A 19,893-nucleotide genomic window follows, 5' to 3' on the forward strand; every position below is an offset into this window, starting at 1 on the left:
TTAATATATTCATTAATGATCTGGATGAGGGGGCAGAGTGTATCCTCAGCAAGTTTGCTGAGGATACCAAACTGAGAGGGGTGGCTGACACCCCAGAGGGCTGTGCTGCCATCCAGCGTGACCTGGACAGGCTGGAGAGCTGGGCAGAGAAGAACCTAATGAGGTTCAACAAAAGCAAGTGCAAGGTCCTGCACCTGGGGAGGAAGAATGTAAAGCACCAGTATAGGTTAGGGGCAGACCTGCTGGGAAGTAGCTCTGAGGAGAAGGATCTGGGGGTCCTAGTGGACAGTAAATTGTCCATGACCCAGCAATGTGCCCTTGTTGCCAAAAAGGCCAATGGAATCCTGGGCTGCATAGGGAAGAGTGTGGCCAGTAGGTCGAGGGAGGTCATTCTCCCCCTTTACTCTGCACTGGTGAGGCCACAACTGGAATACTGTGTCCAGTTTTGGGCTCCCCAGTTCAAGAGGGAAAGGGAACTGCTGGAGCGAGTCCAGAGAAGGGCAACTAAGATGATTAAGGGCTCGGAGCATCTCCCTTATGAGGAAAGGCTGAGAGAGCTGGGACTCTTTAGCCTGGAGAAGAGAAGGCTGAGGGGAGACCTTATTATGGTGTACAAGTATCTAAAGGGTGGGTTGAAGGAGGATGGAGCCAGGCTCTTTTCAATGGTTCCCAGTGACAGGACGAGGGGCAATGGGCACATTAGAACACAGGAAGTTCCATTCAAATACACGGAAACACTTCTTTACGGTGAGGGTGACAGAGCACTGGCACAGGCTGCCCAGGGAGGTTGTGGAGTCCCCTTCTCTGGAGATTTTCAAGACCCACCTGGATGCAGTCCTGAGTAATGTGCTTTGGGCAATCCTGCTTTAGAAGGGGAGTTGGACTAGATGATCTCTAGAGATCCCTTCCAACTCTGATACTCCGTGATTCTGTGACTGTGTAACTTTCTTAAAGGGAACCTGTTTGAATGTGCCTTTGGTCCAGTTTTAGTTGAGAGCTAACATTTTTTTGGGGGGGAGTTTTTTTATGGATTGGAATCGCAGTGGGGGTGGGTGGGTTGGTTTTGTTTGTTTTGTTTTAAACAGTAGGTGTTTTGATTCTTATATTTAACTTCAGAGCAGTGTTTTGCTACATAGTTCTACCACTGATGGAATGTTAGCTTGAGGAGCCTGGGACTTGCTGTTAGATGTTTTTGTCTCTTTTTAGATCTAAATTATTTTCTGGAGATGTTCTGGAGGTTTCCCAAGTCCTTCACTGCTCCCCTTGGGCTGTAAGGGGAACTAGTGAGCACAGACAACGTAGTGGGAAAAATGTGATGAACACAGGACGGTTAGTCATAAGGGGTTGTTCTTTTCTAGTAACTGTCATCTCCTACAATTTTATGATACAACTGGGCCAGTCCAATGGCTTTTTGCCACAAAAAACTCCCTCATCTCCACACCCATGGTTTTGCAAAGGAAGGCACTGAAAGACACACAGCAGTCAGCTCTGGCATTTGTTGATCTTTCTTCCTGAGTCAATTCAGTTGATTAACTGGCTGTATATGATTTTTGCCTAAAGGAAAGACAGCTTTTTGCTAAACTGGCATGCCAGTTTGGCTAATAGAGGAGCATGGATAGTGCAAGAGCAACAGAGTTTTGGGAGAACACGTGGAACCTCTTCTCTTGGCAATGAGCAGTTGGGTCATCTCAGCTGCACTGAAAGGTGGTAGCAGGTGATCAGAAATAAATTTAAAAGCTGTTTGCTACTGTCTTTCATGTGCTTTTTAAAGAGGCAAACTATAAATCTGAAGTTCTGCAGTTAGAGCAAGTATTCTGAGAAATGGTGGATTTAAGCCACTAGAGTAGGCTAAGATAATGATTGGAAGCATGGGTTTTAGGGATGGGGGTTGTTTGTGGGATTTGTTTGTTTGAGGTTCCATATACCAATCAAAAGCTATTGAATCATGTGATACAAAACAAGAAGTTTAGTCGAAGTTTATCCTGCTAATTGATTGATTTTAAAAGGTTAACGTTAACCTTTTACTGGCAGACTCCATTCCAGAGCACTGTATGAATCTGGAGCAAAAGTAAAAACTTTATGCTGTATAATGTAAAAGAAGTGTGATTGTCAGTCATCATCCCTAGTCTGAATTAGATATGTGAATGTATAGCTCTAATGCTAATAACAAGTAAGGATGGGACCAGAGGAATGGGCAAATGAATTTCAATAAAGCTTTTTAAAAGGATCTATGCTAAAATATTGAGAAATAATCTGCTCCTTGATGTATTGTGTTAGTACTCTCAGGTAATTGTATGTGAACTCTTATCTGTGAAAATAAGCTTCTGGAGTAGTTTAACTCCATTAAAACATATTTTTACATTGAGGTTATCTGAGTTTTTGCTGCCATGGCTGCACTTTCATGCTAGTACTTGTCACATCTCTCTGTGAGCTGGGCTGGTTTGTTAAGCTGTCAGGAGACTAACCAAAATGTGTAATTTTCTGCTCAGTTAGCAAGCTGAAGTAGCTCATTATGGGCTCAGGTGAGTGGCAATACCAAAGCAGGAAGGAAAGTGAGGCCATACATGAGTGATTTAATTTCCTTGCACTATCCTGATACTTTACTCTTAATGCTTTTCCCTGGGAATTTGAAGAACTTGTACACAATTGTTTCTGCAATTTTTAGGAGCCTCTCCCTAGTCTGTTGTTTTTAAAAAAACTAATTGTTTTAAACTCGTTTAAAACACATTTATGCAAGATAAGCTATTTGAGTAGTTGCTGAAGGGTATGTTCATCTGTACTGGTCCATATGCATGCCTATTGACCAAATAATCCTTTTGTGTACTATTGGTCTTCATTTTTTGCATAGAGACTACTTGGAATACAGACTAGGATAATGTAAAACCTGAAATCCCAGTGACTAATAATTGATATGAAAACCAGTTTTCTTTGACCCCCATCTTTTTCAAACTTGCATAGTTTGTATTTCTTGCTAATAACTTAGTGTGTACCCAGTCTTAGAGTTTTAGTTTTATAGAGTGCTTGGATTCTTGCAGTACAAGAAAGGGATCTCTAGTAAAAATCATGGAAAACAATCTAGCTGTAAGTAGCTATAGGAAAAAATATATAGCTATAAGCAGCTATAAGAAAATTGAGGTTTTATTATATTGTAATATTGCTTCTACGTCATTGTGCATGTTTTAATTGAAAATAAAAGCATACCATGATTGCATGCAGGTGTTAATTAGCTTTGTTTTCTATATTAGTGCTGAAATACCATTTTAGCTTGTAATGTAAAGCAATTAAGCATCCATTTGTTTAATACCTATCAATATCTGTCTGTTTTCATGTATAAAAATGCAGTAATTATAGTTCAGTAAGTGCATATTACTTGGCTCTCTTTAGACGCCGTACATCTTCATATTCTTTTGTGAATATGTCATTATCTCTCTTTAATAGCTTAATCAGTGTTTCTGTGCTTCTTATTTTTTTTTCTCTGAGTGGGAATAATAATCACTAGATTAAAAAAGACTTGATTTTTAATTTGTTTTCAGATATTCAACTTTTTTTAAATCAAATGAAATCAAGTGAAAATGTTTCAATCTTTCTCTTACAGTTTACATTTATTAAGGTTATTTGTGTTAAATGTTGCATTCCTTATTTTTGGAGGGAATTTGCCATATCAGTTTTATGTGGATTGTAGTTGAGTAGAACTTGACAGTGAATTGATTTTGAAATGTACTGGCTCTAAACAGTACTGTGCTTGGGAGAGTCTGAATTAAGTCATGTCAAACTAAAGAGAGCTTTCATATGTTCTATTTTTTAGTTTGTATTGCTGTTGCTTGGTAGTAACTACAGTTAAGTAGTAAAAGTAACAGTGAAGTGGTTAGTTGCTTCTAAATAATTTGAGTGCTAAATAAATTCATGCAGGAAATATTTGGCTTTGAAAGTATATTTGGCAGTTGCCAGTGCATAAGGGATAAAACCAATTAAATTGTTTACCTTTTCCTTAATGTGAACAGTATTAATTGCATTCTTCCCTTTTCTCTAGTTAAAGTACCTCGTAATTTTCGCTTGTTGGAAGAACTTGAAGAAGGGCAGAAAGGAGTAGGTGATGGTACAGTAAGCTGGGGCCTTGAAGATGATGAAGATATGACACTCACCAGGTGGACAGGAATGATTATCGGGCCACCGAGGGTAAGTGTGATAACTAAAACCTTTTTTTAAAGTTTGTAGACAATACAAAATGCAAATAAAATGTTACTTTGCTACAGTGTAAAGGAATTCGTTAAAATTCAATGTATGAAGTTGTAGAAACACTGCATATTCATGTTAGAATTCATTACTTCCTGGCATGTTAGTGTTTTCAGTCTAGTCTCCCCTAGTACATGTTCCTGCAGCTGTCTGTATAAGCCAGTTGTGATGTGAAACTTATTACTGAGTTAAGAATATATTCAGTCTGTATTTCTACCATTACTGCATGTAAGTGCACAGTGATAGTATAGGAAACAGAGTAACTGTCTTTCCACAGTTTAGCATATGTGCCTAGTAATTTCAATTCTGCAGTAAACTGGAAATATATTTTCAACTTTCACAAGTTTTATCAAGTAGTCTTTCAGTATAGCAGTTTATGGATTTCAGTTGAATCATGCCTAAAGACCAAGCAGTTTTTAATTACCTCTAAAAAGATAAAATATATACACAAAGTTCAAATCCTTCAGACTTTTTAGGTTCTGTAGAATGTCATCTAGACTGATAAAACCTGCAAGAGAAGTAATCGTCTCATGTCTGAGTATCAGGCTCATCAGATATGAGTGGACACATCTTGACTTTTGTGCACACTTTCTCATGAGTTACAATATGATACAAAAGATCACTGTGTAAATAACTTTAAATAAGTATACTTCAAGTAGCTCTAAGTTAGTATATGTCTTGCTGCTGACATGAGGTTACTATCTTGTGTGTTCTTCAGCAGCAGGGCTTATTGGAAGACCTATCGAAGACAAGAACTGAGATTTGGCCTCAGTGAAAACAACGTCTTTCAGAGTAACAGAGTTCCAGAGTTAGATTCAGTGTAATTCAGACTTCTTTTGGAAGTCAGAGTTAGTTGCAACTTGCAGCACACTGTTTTGAACATCTGTGTGATTGTGCTGAGCTCCTAATATTTGGGTGCATTTGAGAGAGAACCACTTTAAAATATAAATGTAATGACGGTATGCTTATGGCTACTAGCTTCTGTGGAATCACGGTGTTTGAATATGTTTTGAAGAAAGTTTGTGGTCTTATGGGTTTTGAAAAGAACTTGCAAATGTGAGCTAACTAAAGTAATGTCTCCCTGACTGTCCAAACAGTCTCCAGAACTGCCTGTGACTGGTTTCTGGTTCAAACTAAGGTAGACTCCTAACACATCTTTGAAGGGAATGATTATTACGTAGGGACCTATATGTTTTTTAAAAAAAAAAAAAAAAAGCAACCCAAACCAACTTGGGATGCACTTTTAATTCTGGTCAATTTATATTGCTGTCATTTTATTTTCTGTATGAAGGAGTGCACACAAGTAATATTTTGGGCCATTTCAGGGACATGCAGGCTTGCTGATAGAATGATTGCAGTATATAGTGCTTGTAGAAAGTGAAAACCACCAACTCCCAAGCCTGTGGTGGCACCTTGAAAAGAATTGCATACCCAGTTTCAGGGCTTGTAAAAGATGGTGTTTTTTGAATTGGCTGAGTTATGTAGACAGTGTGCAGTTAGGCAGAAAATGGAGAAAGTTGCAAATACTGTCCACAGCATGAAGTTCTTCGCATACGTGGTTTTTCTAGAGCTGTGCAAAAATCAGTTATCAGGATTTTTTCCTTGCTTCAGTGGAAGGGTGAACCAAGATGGAGGGAGGAGGGGAAGATTTGTTCTGGATTAAAGGAGACATTTTTCTGACCCCCAAAGAATAGGTGTTTAGGCTTTCTGGGGAGCTGGCCAGGGATGCTTGGCTTGCAGTAAAACAGTGACTTGAAAAACTGAGCAAAATTGAGAAGTCACCTGGATAGGAGTAAGAGAATGAGAATGAGTGCCATTCTTAGGATTTTTCAGAGTTGTGAGCAGTGTGTCTATATTGTGGTCTATTTCCACTATAACTGACAGCATCCCTCTCTGGGGAATACTTCTACTTGGAGAGAATGACAGCTGGCTGATGCAGAACAGCTTGAAGTACCATTACTACTGGAATAGTAGTAGTACTAGAAAAGCAGAAGTAATTTGCAAATACTATTTTCATTGTGTTCTTGGTTGTGTCTTAACTGTTGGGTTATTGGCATCTTTGTCTTTCTCCACTTCCAGTTGTTTTGCAGCATTAGATATTTTTTTACGGGGGTAAAGCGGTAATTTTCCTAAAGATTATTATTTTTTTTCTCTCAGCCCCCTACTGTGCCAAAGTTGTTTTAGGAATGCAGGTGGGTAGGAAGAATAACGGTAAATATGAATTTAAAAAAAAAAAAAAAGTATTCTGTTAAAACTTTGGTATAGTCAATAAGTAGTGTAATTTATATATATTCGTCAGGTAATCAATATAACCAAAGCAGTGGAATATTATTTCATATTTCTTAATCTTTATTCCTCTTGCCTGTGCTTTTTTTAAAGTTAATTAATATTCAGCTTTCAGTGAGATGCATTAGTCTGTCTCTTTGCTTTCTAGACAAACTATGAAAACAGAATATACAGTCTGAAAGTAGAGTGTGGACCTAAATATCCAGAAGCACCTCCTACAGTTAGATTTGTAACTAAAATTAATATGAATGGAATAAATAATTCCAATGGAATGGTAAGTTGAAATGGTAAGATCAACCATGTTGTTAATCTGTACTATAAATTTTTTCTGTGAAAAACCCAGGTGAGGAATATGCATGTTGGACAGAACTTTCATATTTAAATTTTACAATATAAGTACTTGGTTTAAATCAAATTTTGGCTGCTTACTACTTCAAATCTTTAGGTATTTACAATATGTTATTGGTTCTTAGTGACTTATCAATGAGATAATAATTCTTTATATTAATGAAACTTGTTTGTTTTAAATGAAGCTGAAGATTTTATTTTTGAACAGAAAAAAAAATAAGTGTTTAAGGTGTGTGTAGGTTTTTCCCTTGTAATACTCTTAGAAAAGGGGATTAGATTTGTATTGTAACAGGAGTATTACAAATTTATCTGATGTTTCCATTAATTAATAATTGAGGTTATTCCTGATGTGTCCCACTGTGGATGTAGTAACTCACCTGTAATGAACTTATGTATTTAAACTCTTATTTTCTTTATACTGGGTTTATTCAAATCAGAGGTGATTCTGAGCTTCAGTCTTAAGATCTTTTGATAGAGGTGGTAATCACTTGCATTTTAGAGATCAGTTTGCACTTTCACTGATCTCGCACATAGATGGGATGAGCTCACATACACGAGCAATGGCAGCAGCTCAAGCAAGTTTGTTACTGCATTATTCACTAGGTACTTTAATCCTGTAAGTCTGAGGTACCCCATTGCTCAGTGAAAAGAGGTGCGAGCTGTCTTACATTTACAATGGTATATGCGTATATCAGCAGGAAATACAATAATATATCACACTTGTCTGTGTGTATGTTTGTCTTCAGTGAATGCAAAGTAATTGGGTTAAGGTAATACTGAAAGGTGAGTCAGAGAGCATCTTTGGATTTTAAATAATTTGCATGGTTTAAAATAAAGATGGGCTTGCATTTGTGTGATTAATAGTACTGAAGTGTGAAGCTTAAGTATCTCAATGACTGTAGCAGAGGGAGAGGTTCTCAGTGGTTCGTTTGAGCTGTTGTAGGTGGTAGGGTAGTGTACTGGTTGGTCATCCAAAGCCAGTGGCACTAACACTTCAGAAATAATCTAAAATTAATTTGAAAGTACTTCTTGCATAGCCAACAATTTTACCCTGCCTGAAGATCTTATTAAAATTGCTGTCGACAAAACAGCTATTGCCCTTCATCACAACTGTGGCTTGTTTGTAAGTATGTGTGTTTAAGAGGTTGTGACTAGCAAAAGCTGCCAGTCTGGAATGCAGAAGAACTTTTGGTGTGTTTATAATATTATTTTCATACCTCTCCCTAGTAACATGTATTATTCTGAATCAGTAAAGAAGTATGCTTTCGTTGCTTCACCTGTGCATGCCTGAGAGTGTAGGTGTTGGTTTCTGGAAGCAGAATCTCAGACCTGCGGAGCCTGAAGGCTCATGTTTACTGAGGCAGTCAGCTTGAGCTTTTGTTTGGAGAAGTCTACACTCCCTCAGCTTGCTGAGGAACAGAGCGAATACTGTGACAGGAAATCCTCCTGGTTGTTTTAAAAGCAGTCTTAAAAATCCAGTCATCGCTACAGGAGAACTTGATTTTAATAAGTTTATAACCTTATACAAAACCTTCATTCAATTTTTCCTCAACAATTCTATAAAATAGTGTATCTTATGAAGGCTGTGCTATGCAAATGCATAACTTTTTTTTATGGATTTAAATAGGTCTAGATAGGATTTGTAATGAAAACAGTTTTCATAACTAATGAACTTAAAGCTCATTTATTATGTAATTTTTAGTATACCCATTTTCCTGGTATCTTGCATTTTAGCTTATTTCACCATTGTGCTCACTAGAGCCAAATGTGTCAGATAAACTGGGGGTACCTTCAGCATCCCTGGAACGGTTCATATTGCTGCTTCCTATTTTAGTTCCTTTGTGTTTCTTCCAAGCTGTTATCTCACTTTCTGATCATCTTTCATTTAATAGATCATAAGCAGTTTGCTGCATTCTTTGAATGAATGCATGACAGGGTTTTACCTTCAGACAAGGTATACTATCTATGCTTCTGCATCCTGTTTTTTGACACATGGCCTCACATTGCTTAAAGTTGAAAAAGTTGATAACTTGCAGAAAAGATAAACAGCAACCAAAATTGCTTGTCATAGTATTATCGTACTACCCAAAACATTTGTAATGTTGTTAAGCAACACTTTACAGGAGATGTGTGTGCCAGTTGACACCTGAGGAAAAGTAGAGCCCCCAGCATGAGTTTAGAGGGTGATAACTTCTGTTGAGTTGGAGTGTGAATGGTGGAGGGGGCAGATGGATATGTGCTAGACTTAATGGTGGTTTAAGGAAGCAAGTCTCAAACTGCCTTGTTGGTAGTGGTTCTTGACCTTCTTGACTTAAAAGTCCCTTTATACTTTTGCATGAAAAGTGCACGTGTGTGTGTGATGAATTTATCTGTACTGACAGTTACAAGTTTATTCACCTTTTGTTTGATTATTCTGAGAAAGGACTTCTGCTTGTAAGTAACTTTTCCATCAGCAGCGTGTCTTCAGGGATCACAGAGACTGATGGTCAGTAAATTTAGTGCAGGAATGGAGCGGGCTACTTCAGGAGTATTTTATCTCAAAAGACTAAACTTAAGTGCACTGAGTCACCCTGTTAAATTGCCTTCCTTTTCTAATCTGCTAGTTAGTTTTTGTGCTTTTCTGCTTTTCGGTCGGCCTATGGAGCTACTGCATTTGTATACAGAGTTAGGGTACTAAGTTCAGAAAAGCTAGTCCAAATACTTAGGTAGGGCTGGACATTTATGCGCTAATGGCATCACTGTTGTAAAATTGTTTTTACAATTATCATTCTTAATGCTGCAGGGTCTTTTCTCTTGGAGACTTGTGTATCCTGTATTGATAAAACACAGGTTGCATTCTGACGTGCTATTTATTTTCCCATGGCCTTGTGAGGATGTCTGATTTTTGCATCTGTGAGAGCGCTCTTCAGCAGTCTATCTTGCAGGATTTGCAAACACTCCTGTTCATTTAAATACCATTTACAGCTGGAAATGTTTGTTTCATTAAACTCACTTGGGACTTGGTCAACTATAAATCTGTAAACTGTTGTCCAGTTATTGCTTTGAGTATGTTTATTGTAGACTAAGCAGTTTGCTCCTTCTTAAAGTTAAAATATTGGGAACATTATAAACACTGAATACTTTGCAACATTGTGTAAAATTATTTGTTTTAATTTCAGTTGCTTAGGAAAAAGTTATGCATTACACACACTGCTTCTTTTGCTATTGTTTAAAGATTTACAATCGTGTACCCCCAGAATAAAATACTCTTCAGGTTTCTTTTTTCAGCTTTATTAGCTTTTTTGTGACCTTGAAATTTCTCTCAGTAACGAAAATGTCACGTTTAGCAGTCTTTACTCAGAAGACATTCATAACATTGTTAAAGTAGAGTTTACAGTCTTTGAATTTGTTGCTACAAATTCCCAGCCAAGAAAGAAAAGCTGGAGGAGTTTACTTCTAAGTGATCAGGTGTCCTGTTCCAGTACAGCCAGTGTATGTAGAATTGCATTTTTTGAACAGCACTGGTGACTGACTGCTATGTGCTGTAAGTGAGGCGGATTGCCAGACTTGAGAGAGCCTACAAAGGCACAGTTGAGGAGAAGCGAGGTAAAGAAAGATGGTATGAAAGCAGAATTGCCAGGCTGAGGACATTAATTTGGGGAGTCCCAGAGCAACTGCATTTCCAGCCATTTTTTCTAACCCTGTCTTTATCTGAACAGATAATTATATTTGTTTTCTCTCTCAGACCTACCAAAATCTAAGCCTACCTTTTTCTTCTTATCCATGCTGGTTTACCAGTGATCTTCTAAAACAGTTTATTATCACATGGGCTTCCACGGCTAAGTGCACGTCTTTCCTGGTTGGGAATTTTCTGTTGCAACAGTTACCTGGTACTGTGGCTTATTTCCCCCCGATTTTTCTCAGGGAGACGATTGATTATTTTTTTTTTTTTGGTAGGTCAGTGGCACATAATGTGATCTCTCCTCAACTACTTTAGTAAAGTGTGATTCAGACTAACATGGACATTTATTAAACTACTGGTCTGCCAAAGGACTTATACCAAAGCATTCAGGGAGTACTCGTGTTTTGTTTCGTTTTGCTAAGTCAAAGAGGATGTCAGGTTAGCAGCAGTGAGGTATTAACAAATGTTAATAAGTGCATCTATGTGTGAGATGGGGGAAATAAGGTCCCAAACATCTGCATCTATATGCTAAGTGAACATAAGAACTGAGCCCTTGTTTCTGCTGTTACCATGATACTTAACCAACTTGAACTTTTTTTTTTCTTTTTGTAGGACCCCATGAGGAAAAATGGTGGTCTCTTGTATTTCTCATGGCATTTTCTATACAGAGAACAGTTTTGAGTAGTGTGATATTTACTGTTCTAACTTTTGAAATGAATTCATGTTGTTCCTAGTTTGCTGGGTCCAGCTCGTGTGATAGAAACTCTGGAGTGTCCTTCTTTAATCTTATCTAGAAGGATTGGAGAGGAAGAGAACTGTAAGAGCTTGGTACCTCAGAACAAAGATTGAGGCTAAATGATGATTTACTTAAGCTGCTACTTGATAACACAGGTGATCTCTTATCAGAATTTCCCTTTTACTCACTGGTGGTTTTGTCTAATGGTCTGCTCTTTAAGAAAAGAGAACCTGTTTTCCAGTTGCAAAGATTATTCTGCTCTGATATTGCCTCTTATCTACCACATTAAATCAAATACGCCTTTAAAAAAGTAGCAGTAGTAGTGCAGGAATTACAGTGACGGTCTGACCAGTGTTACTTTCAAAACCTTTCTGTATTAGCTCATACACTTGTGTATTTTAAACTGGCATGATCTTGCTGCATAATGGAGCTTTCCTTTTGATGACTGCCTTTTATACTGTGGTTTGATGATATGCCATCTTTGGCAGCTCTGCTGACTTTAAGGGGTTCCCAACTCTGAGCAGAACATTATTTGTGTGAAGATAAACGCTTATAGTGCTGAGCTGTGAATTGGATCAAGGATCCTGCTTAGGGACTTCTTTCCAAGGTGTTGTTTTTTTTTTTTTTTTAAACTGGATGGATTCTGTCAGTTCAGTTCAGAAAGTAGCTCCACATACGTTTTGTGGTTCACCTCAGCTGATAGGTGGTAGCACTGTTAAAGGAGCAAGTGCTTAGTGAGAGGGAGCAGAAATTTCTTGGGTTAGTATTGCTGCCCAAGCCAGCATGTTATTAAACGTTGGCCTCGGTTTCCTCCTACAAAAAGGTTTAGTCTCATCTAGTGTTCTGAAAATAGACAGCCTCACTTTGAACAATCTAGAAATAAAACATCTGCGTTAACATTCTTATTTCTGATTCCAGTGTTGTTTTTTCTTTCAGTTCGCCCTAATTAAGATGGGATAAGAAACTTCTTGATGTTTTATGCTGCCTAAATCATAAAGCAGTGGTTTCCAGCACTTTCATAGCCATGTGGGCTGTCTGTGCTACTCTGCCAATGGAATTCAGTAGTGTGCAATAGCCCTATTCCTGCCCATGGGCCTGCTTTGCAGTTGCACAGTTGTAGGCCCCTCTGTCTTAAGTTCCTTCTTGAAGGGGCTGGGTGGCCAGGACTTACCTGCTGCTGCCAAAACAATTCCCAAGCTGCCTTTCAATTGCTGACTTTCCTATGGAAACCTCCCTGTTATAATATAATTGTGTAAATTGTCCCACAGGTTTTATAAACGCATAGGAGAAGTCCCATGTCCTTTCCTTTCAGTTCATATTCAAATTGGTAAGTGATGTACAGTAATCTTCACGGCTCCATAAGATGACTTACTGTAAGAAGGATGCAAAGAACTGAGAAATGTCCAAACATTATGAATTGGTTATTTCAATATTTCGAGCCATTTCTTAGTATACGTAGTGACTGTTGGCGTATCAGAAGCATCATGTAATATTGATGTGAAATAAATCACTAATGATACTTGTAGCAAGGAAAAAATATGGGAAGTTTTCTTTTAGAAAGGTATTCTACAGACTCTTGTGTTGCAGGTTCTTTTAAAGAACTGAGGAAAACCCAAGTGTATATATTGCCATAATGAAGGTGATTACTTTTTTCTTTTCGGGGGGTAATTTGAAACAGATTAATAAATTTTACAAGATACGGCTCCAGTTTTGCAGTGAACGGTTCTCTGATCTCTTCCCCCCTCCCCTTTCCTTCTCACTAATATTAGTATCAGCACAGATGGAAGGGTCCACCTGCATGGATTTTATTGCAGAATCTGTATCTGTGTGTAAGTATATGATCGTTTTCCTTAAAATATTTTATGAACACAGGGACTTTATGCGACAGAGAAAGTGTCAGGGAATACTTAGACCCTTTCTTAGAGCAACTAAGTCAATAACAGCTATTTATGTAGAGATTTTGTATTTCATCATAACTTACAACTCTCTCTTCTTTTTCCAGGTGGATGCACGGAGCATACCAGTGTTAGCAAAATGGCAAAATTCTTATAGCATTAAAGTTGTACTTCAAGAGCTAAGACGTCTAATGATGTCCAAAGAAAATATGAAGCTTCCACAACCTCCAGAGGGACAAACTTACAACAATTAATTTTAGCTGATTCTCAAACTTCTGTCTTAAAACAACAACCTTCTACTCATGTTAATGTCTTGATTAAATCTCACAATGCAAACACCCACACATTAAAAGAAATTCAGCTGGTATACATGACCTGGACATTTGTAAGAATATATATAATATATGTATGCCCAATATGTTTTCAGGCACTATGGGAGAAAAAGGCAGCACAATTATTTTTTTTCTCTTATTGAGGCACTGTCATTCAAGTATAAGCCTGAAATAGCCTAAAATTGGAATTCAGGTTTTACAAGATGAAAGCATGACAGAAAGTGTCAGATTGCTGTGGAATAATATATGTTTCTGAAAATAATCTCTTGAGAAGGCAAAATATAAATGGCATGCTTTATCCATCTTGCTTAGTAAAAGAGCTGCAGTTAAATTTGTTTTTAAGTAGCAGGTACAGTGAATACCGTTGCTCATCTTGTTTAATTTTGCAAGGGTGTGGGTGCCGACTACTAGTAGTGTCACAAAGTATGTTCAAGATTGTTTTGATACCTGTATTTATAAAATGGGGGGATTAATTTCTGTTAAGCAGCTCCTGTGTGTTACATGTATCGGACATGGCAAATATTTGTTTACAGTCTTTGTTCTAATAAACCATGCATTTAAGTTTTAGTGAAACAAAGGAAATGTATGGATATGTGATTGAGATTAAAGTTAGTCTTAAAATGTAAATAAAATGTGGAAAGTGTCTGAGGCTGTGCCATTTCTATAATAGTGATGTAATATATGTACAGTTACTTCCAGAAGTAGTGGAAAGCCAAACATAATATTGCTGCTGGTTTTACATGCACCTTTTATTCTTACCACTTTTGTATGCTTGGTCTACTTGAGAGGTCAAGGTATTCCGTTTGTTGCAAGGGAGTAAGTTCTGTCATCTGTAGTACCACTTCTTTAGACAAGCTTGCACTGTGTATGTATATATACTTAAAAAAAATGGACACCAACCCCCCCAAAATAAAAACAAAAAACCCTTTGCTTACCCACCTCCCCTCTAGATTCTTTTGAGAAATGAGCATAACTTTCACTTTGCTTACTTGACCTCTGAGCAGGTTTCAGACCACATTGCTGAAGTTTGTCCTACTTCTCAGTCCTTTGTCTTGCTTTTGCAGTAACTACCTTGATTCTTGCTTTCTTGCATCTTTTCCTCTTTTATGTTTCTTGCCTTTTTTCTTGTCTGTTCCACTTTTGCCTTTTCTGAAACACACAAAAAAGAAACTTCAGGAAGCTTTAATAAAAATTACACCTGTGGTACAGATCATCATATTTCCATCTGCATTCCATGTATCATATGCCATAACACTGCGCTCTTCATAGCTAGAATGCTTTCTGCCTCTCCTGCAATTGTTGGTCTGTTTTATTCAATGTATTCTGTCTGGTGGGAACACTGATTTTAGTTCTGTTACTGATTTCTCATAAGAAAGTAGTTAATGCTGTCACTTTGGAAATTATACCTTCTGTCCCTGCCCCCACCCATCTTGGAAATTGCAAGCCTGTGTTAATTTTGGTGAGAACATGTAACATTGGGAGCGAGTCAGCTATTTGCATTCAAAGTTTTATTTAGTGGTTCTTCTGAAAAAGTGAATATAATCAAAAGCCATCAACAGCCAGGTAACTTTCTTTGGTATGCCTTTGCCTGTTTCTGATGTAAAGAATAAACCTTTAAAAGCAATAAACTAGGTGTTTTTTTTAATGGAAAGGTTTAATTAGTATTTGTCAGTTTATGCTTTTTGGACAAATTGGACACTTCCAGAATTGGTGGATTTGTAGCTGCCAGCTACCTCATGTCTGTATTTATATAACATATCATTTGTGATGGTTTGGCTGAAGTGCATTGCAACATTTTCTTACTTGATTTAATTTGAATGATTTTGATGCCATTAAATCTTTTTTCTTATACTAACACTGCTAATCTATATTTAATCAATTAAAATAATGGAACTGTACAGTTCTGAGATATGAATTTTTGGGAAAATTTCAGCATAAACTATTGAGAGAATGAGAAATACTCACAGACTACTAAATGGTTGGTAACATAATTTAAGAGACTGACTTATTCACAGAGCATGAAAAATGGCTGGTTGTTCGCTTGGTTGTATGTGGTGCAAGTTGATCCTGCAAATTATTCCTCCTTGTCTGTACTCTAACCAGTTCTATCTGTGAAAATCTGCATATCCAGCTGTAAGCAAAGACATTTTGCAGAAGAAAAAAAAAAAAAGTGGTGGAGGGAGTTGAGCTGATCTCTGACACCAGGGTATGTGATAGAAAGGATGACGGCAAAAATATTCCTGCAGTGATTTTAAGTGTGTTGGCTTTTCCATTTTGCTCACGCTGGAACAAGTCTAAGTGTAATTAATGAATTTTTAAAATGTCTGACTATTGCATAAAGTTGAGAGCCTCCTCAAAACTCTTATTACCTGAAGAAGATTTTGAAGCACTGCTCCTCACTCTCCTCCAGAAGGGTTATGTTGTTTTACAGGTATCAGTGTCTGATTGGTGTTTGCTTAGTAATTTGTTTTCTCATGTTCTTGTGGTTTCTCTTAGGTAACCTACTTAGATAACAGAATTTTAATTGTCCTCTTACAAGTATTTAATTTGTGTTATGTTCTTTTGGCAAGATTTGAATTTGCTGTTGTTAGCAAATGCATATATTTTTTTTTTTTCTTTTCAAAACTGTATTTGCACATCTTGCAAAGCAGAGCACCATTTTAAGCCAGTTGCGTGAGGGGCAAAGTGCAAAAGTTCTAAATATGATGTTTTTTCCAATTGCATTTGAAAAGTCATATCACGTTGGTGGTGATCACCTGTGGTTTAAGCTAGCTTTGTGCTCTGAAACATTGCCAAAGTTCTTGTGTTTTGGTCGTTTGAGGGAAGGATAGGTTTACTGTGGAGCAAAGAAAAAACAAACAAACAAACAAAAAAACAAAACCAAACAAAAAAAACCACCCCAAAACAAAACCCCAAAGATGGTACAATTTGTGCTTCGTAAACCTTAACATATAATGAGGAAGCCTGTGGAAATATCCGTGTTACAAATAATGTGCCTTACTCATTGATATCAGAGTACATAAAAAGTTGCAAGGTGTGCACCAACCAACTGCCTTGATTGCCCTCATCTGCCTGAAAGCAAGTTGAGAATACTTGACAGCCAACAAGACAGAGTCAGGAATGAAGCCCTCAACTATTATGAAATGAATGCATAATGCACGTTCCTCCTAAATGTTTGTTATTGTATAGGAGACACCTAAAGGAAAATTTTAGTGCATCCTATGACGGTTGTTCAACTACAATAATAATAATAATAAACTGTGTCATTTAGACAAGTATTTGTGTTTTACATGGTTACTTATGTGGTGAGTTTGTTGAAATTTATTTCCTGTTTACTAGCTTTCGGGGCCTAAAAATATTTATTACACTTCTCTTATACTATCATCAGGCCACCTGGTAGTCGTCCTATGACAGGGGCAGGATGTCTGACTACTACTTGTTTCTGTTCGGCCTTGTAGTTTTTGAGAACGCAGCCAGGTTGCCCCTGGTGTGGCTAGTCTCGACTGCTAGAGAAGGAGGAATACACTGATATTAAGCAAGTCTGAATACGTGTTACTGGAACAAAAAAAAGGTGACTTAAAACTACTGTTGGTCTTTGTCTTTTATGCAAGTAAAATTCCGGATAGAAGTGAAGCAGTGGGACAAAATAGGTTTCTCATAAATTTTTCAAATAATATGTTCAGAACTCTTGTGAAGCCTAGGGAGATTTCTGAGGTGAGGAGCTATTGGAGGAACATGATGAATGCCTGACGTCTTTAATAATAGTTTAAAAAAAAAAAAAAAAGCTTTAAAACTTGTTAATGCATCTGTGTTAACTCTACATAATGAAAGAGTTGTGGGAGAGGGTTTTCTCCTTTTACTGGTTCTAGTGATTGCGTTATTCCCTGAAACAGTGTGTTACACCTTTTCTGTTGCAGACCCAACTGATGATGGGCTGGAATGATATGAAGGATGCATTCCTTGTAATGCTGGAAGTATGAAAATAACTACGTATGCTGTTTTAAGAAAATACAAAACCCCACATTTCACTAGCTGATCTCAACTTCCATAGATATGAGTACTCAGTTCAATGGTTAAAGTATTGGCTTTCTACATTACACTAATGTTAATGCAGTTTGTAATGCTTTTTTTTGTTTGGGTGGTTTGTGTTTGTGTGGTTTTTTGTTTTTTTGGTTTGTTTTTTTGTTTTTTTTTTACTCAATGGATGTATACCTTCAGCTCAATTGATAAGCAGTTGTAAATGAGTGTACAGTGAATTCCATTCTATAAAATACATGTCATATACCAGCTCTCAAGTAGCATTCCCATATTCACAGTTCCACGAAGTTTTCCAATCTTACCATTTCAAAATAGCAATAAATATAAAACCCCTTTTATTATTTATATTAGTGCCAAACTATATAAATGGGTAACTTAGTGGATGATGTTGAGATAATGCACAAATAACCAGTGCTTGGGATCTCTTGATATAATGCATGTTTTCTATTCTAATTTATGACTTCACCATTTCTTAACGGAAGCATCCCAACCTTCTGCTTTTAATATATGCAGTATGGCTAAAATGTAAACATGGGTTTACAATGTATAAACTATGCAGTTTGAGTTAAAAAAAAATATATATACTGTTTGTTAACTGGGAAATACTAAAGGAATGGCTATGCAGACATGAACAGGGAAGGTTTTCATCAGCTGCTTGTGCTTATTCCAGCTCTGCTCCCTGGTGATTATTATAGATGTGTAGGTATGCTGATATAACACATTGGCTGGTTTCATTTTGAATTATTATCATTATAATATTATTATATTTTTAAGCATGCAGGAATGAGAAAGGGAATGGGGAAGGGTTTGATTTCCCTCTGCAATTTCTGCTGGTTAAAAACTACCAAGAAGAAACCCAGTAGAGGTAAACGCATCCATTACTGACTTGACTTGAGATTAGACCATAAAAAATTGGCTTTTTTTTTTTTTTTCCAGTTGTCACAGGAATAAAAGCTGTTACAATTAGAATGAGAACAGCTCAAACAGTAGATCTGTGAAGTTGCCATGAAGATGTGGCAGAGTGTTTCTAGCAGATCTTTCCAGTGCCATGAAAATTGGGTTAATATGGGAGCAAGAGTTGAGCCTCGCAGAATGACTTTGGGAGATGAACCAGCACATGGAACTCCATAAATTCGGCCCAACAGAACTTAACCCAGGTCTATGCATCTCTTTCACTTTTTTGAGATAGAATATTCCTGCATTTAAAACTGTTAAACATCGTGGTGAAGTACAGCAGGTTGCGATGACTCCGTTTCTTGTAGGTTGTCATATGCAAAACTCGCCACCATGAGGAGCTGTGTAAACCAAGAGCTTGGAAGTGTGCGATGCTGCCGCTGGTTCTTCAGTTCCCAGGTTAATCTCGGCTATTGGTGATAGGCAGTGTTAAGTTTAAATGGATGTGTGTAGTTAATAGAGCCAATAGCATTAACGAGAAAAGTCCATGCTAAAAGCTCTTTGCTTTTGTCATGATATTGGGTGAGTTGCCAGCAACCCTGACCCCTGCCTTTTCTGGCTGACAGTTTCTTCCACTGTGGTGTTCGCTGGACCGCAGTTTCAGGAGAGAGCGTTATTTCTCATCTCTGGGTGGTGTGTTGCGCTTTGAACTATGGGACCATCCTCTTCTGAGAAATCTCTAAAATAACTCCTTGCCACAACATCACGGTTTCAGGATTCGTGGAGACATAGTCATCTTGGTTTGTGTTTTCTGAAACCTTTTCCTATTGTATGAACTTTTTCTTTCCTGTATGAAGATTCGCAGATTAAATTTACGATCTCGTATGGTACTACTAACCTGTAACAATATATTAGATTTGTTACAACCTTATCAGAACATATTTCAACCATCTATGTCCATACAGTCAGCATCAAATGTATGAGTAATTGCATTTATAGCAAAATTCTTATGCTAAGTACTATATTTTCATTCCTTAAATGCTGTAACTTTGAAGTACTGAAATAATGTAAAATGAAAACTTGTAGCCGTGATGTTTCTAGTTAGTGATGTTTTTATATCACTATTCAATCACTAGGATAATTATCACTTTCCTTGAGCTGTCATTCAGACTGCACATTAAACACTCATTATTTAAAATCTGAGTGTCACCTCAATTAGTACTGTAACGGTTCTGATGTTCAGAGTGGGGTGCTGTGAATAGAATACTGCTTCAGAAGCTCGTCATTCTACCGCCCTGCATTCAATCTGTTAAAAAAAAATTAATATTCTGAAGCGCTCATGTTCCTTAGAGTAGTAACTATTTCTTTTGGCATTTCAAATACTCTTCAGTTTTACCTTCAGATTTGTTTGGAATTGTGGTGTTATTCATTCAGTGTAACAACATTCTCTCACTCTCTAATGCTTTCCTG

At 37.3% G+C, this 19,893-nt stretch overlaps 1 protein-coding gene across 1 annotated transcript in view; it reads left to right on the forward strand.

The window, feature by feature from the left end:
• UBE2V2 (ubiquitin conjugating enzyme E2 V2) overlaps positions 1 to 14,455 on the forward strand; it is a 29,711-nt gene extending 15,256 nt beyond the window's left edge. Inside the window, exons 2-4 of the mRNA XM_082479110.1 lie at positions 4,031 to 4,176; positions 6,668 to 6,793; positions 13,267 to 14,455. Coding sequence (XP_082335236.1) covers positions 4,031 to 4,176; positions 6,668 to 6,793; positions 13,267 to 13,413 — 419 coding nt within the window. The 3' untranslated portion in view covers positions 13,414 to 14,455. The remainder of the gene's footprint in view (positions 1 to 4,030; positions 4,177 to 6,667; positions 6,794 to 13,266) is intronic.
• The last annotated feature ends 5,438 nt before the right edge of the window (positions 14,456 to 19,893 follow it).

The sequence above is a fragment of the Vanellus vanellus genome (assembly GCF_965231255.1).
Source record: "Vanellus vanellus genome assembly, chromosome: 2".
Lineage (NCBI taxonomy): Eukaryota > Metazoa > Chordata > Aves > Charadriiformes > Charadriidae > Vanellus > Vanellus vanellus.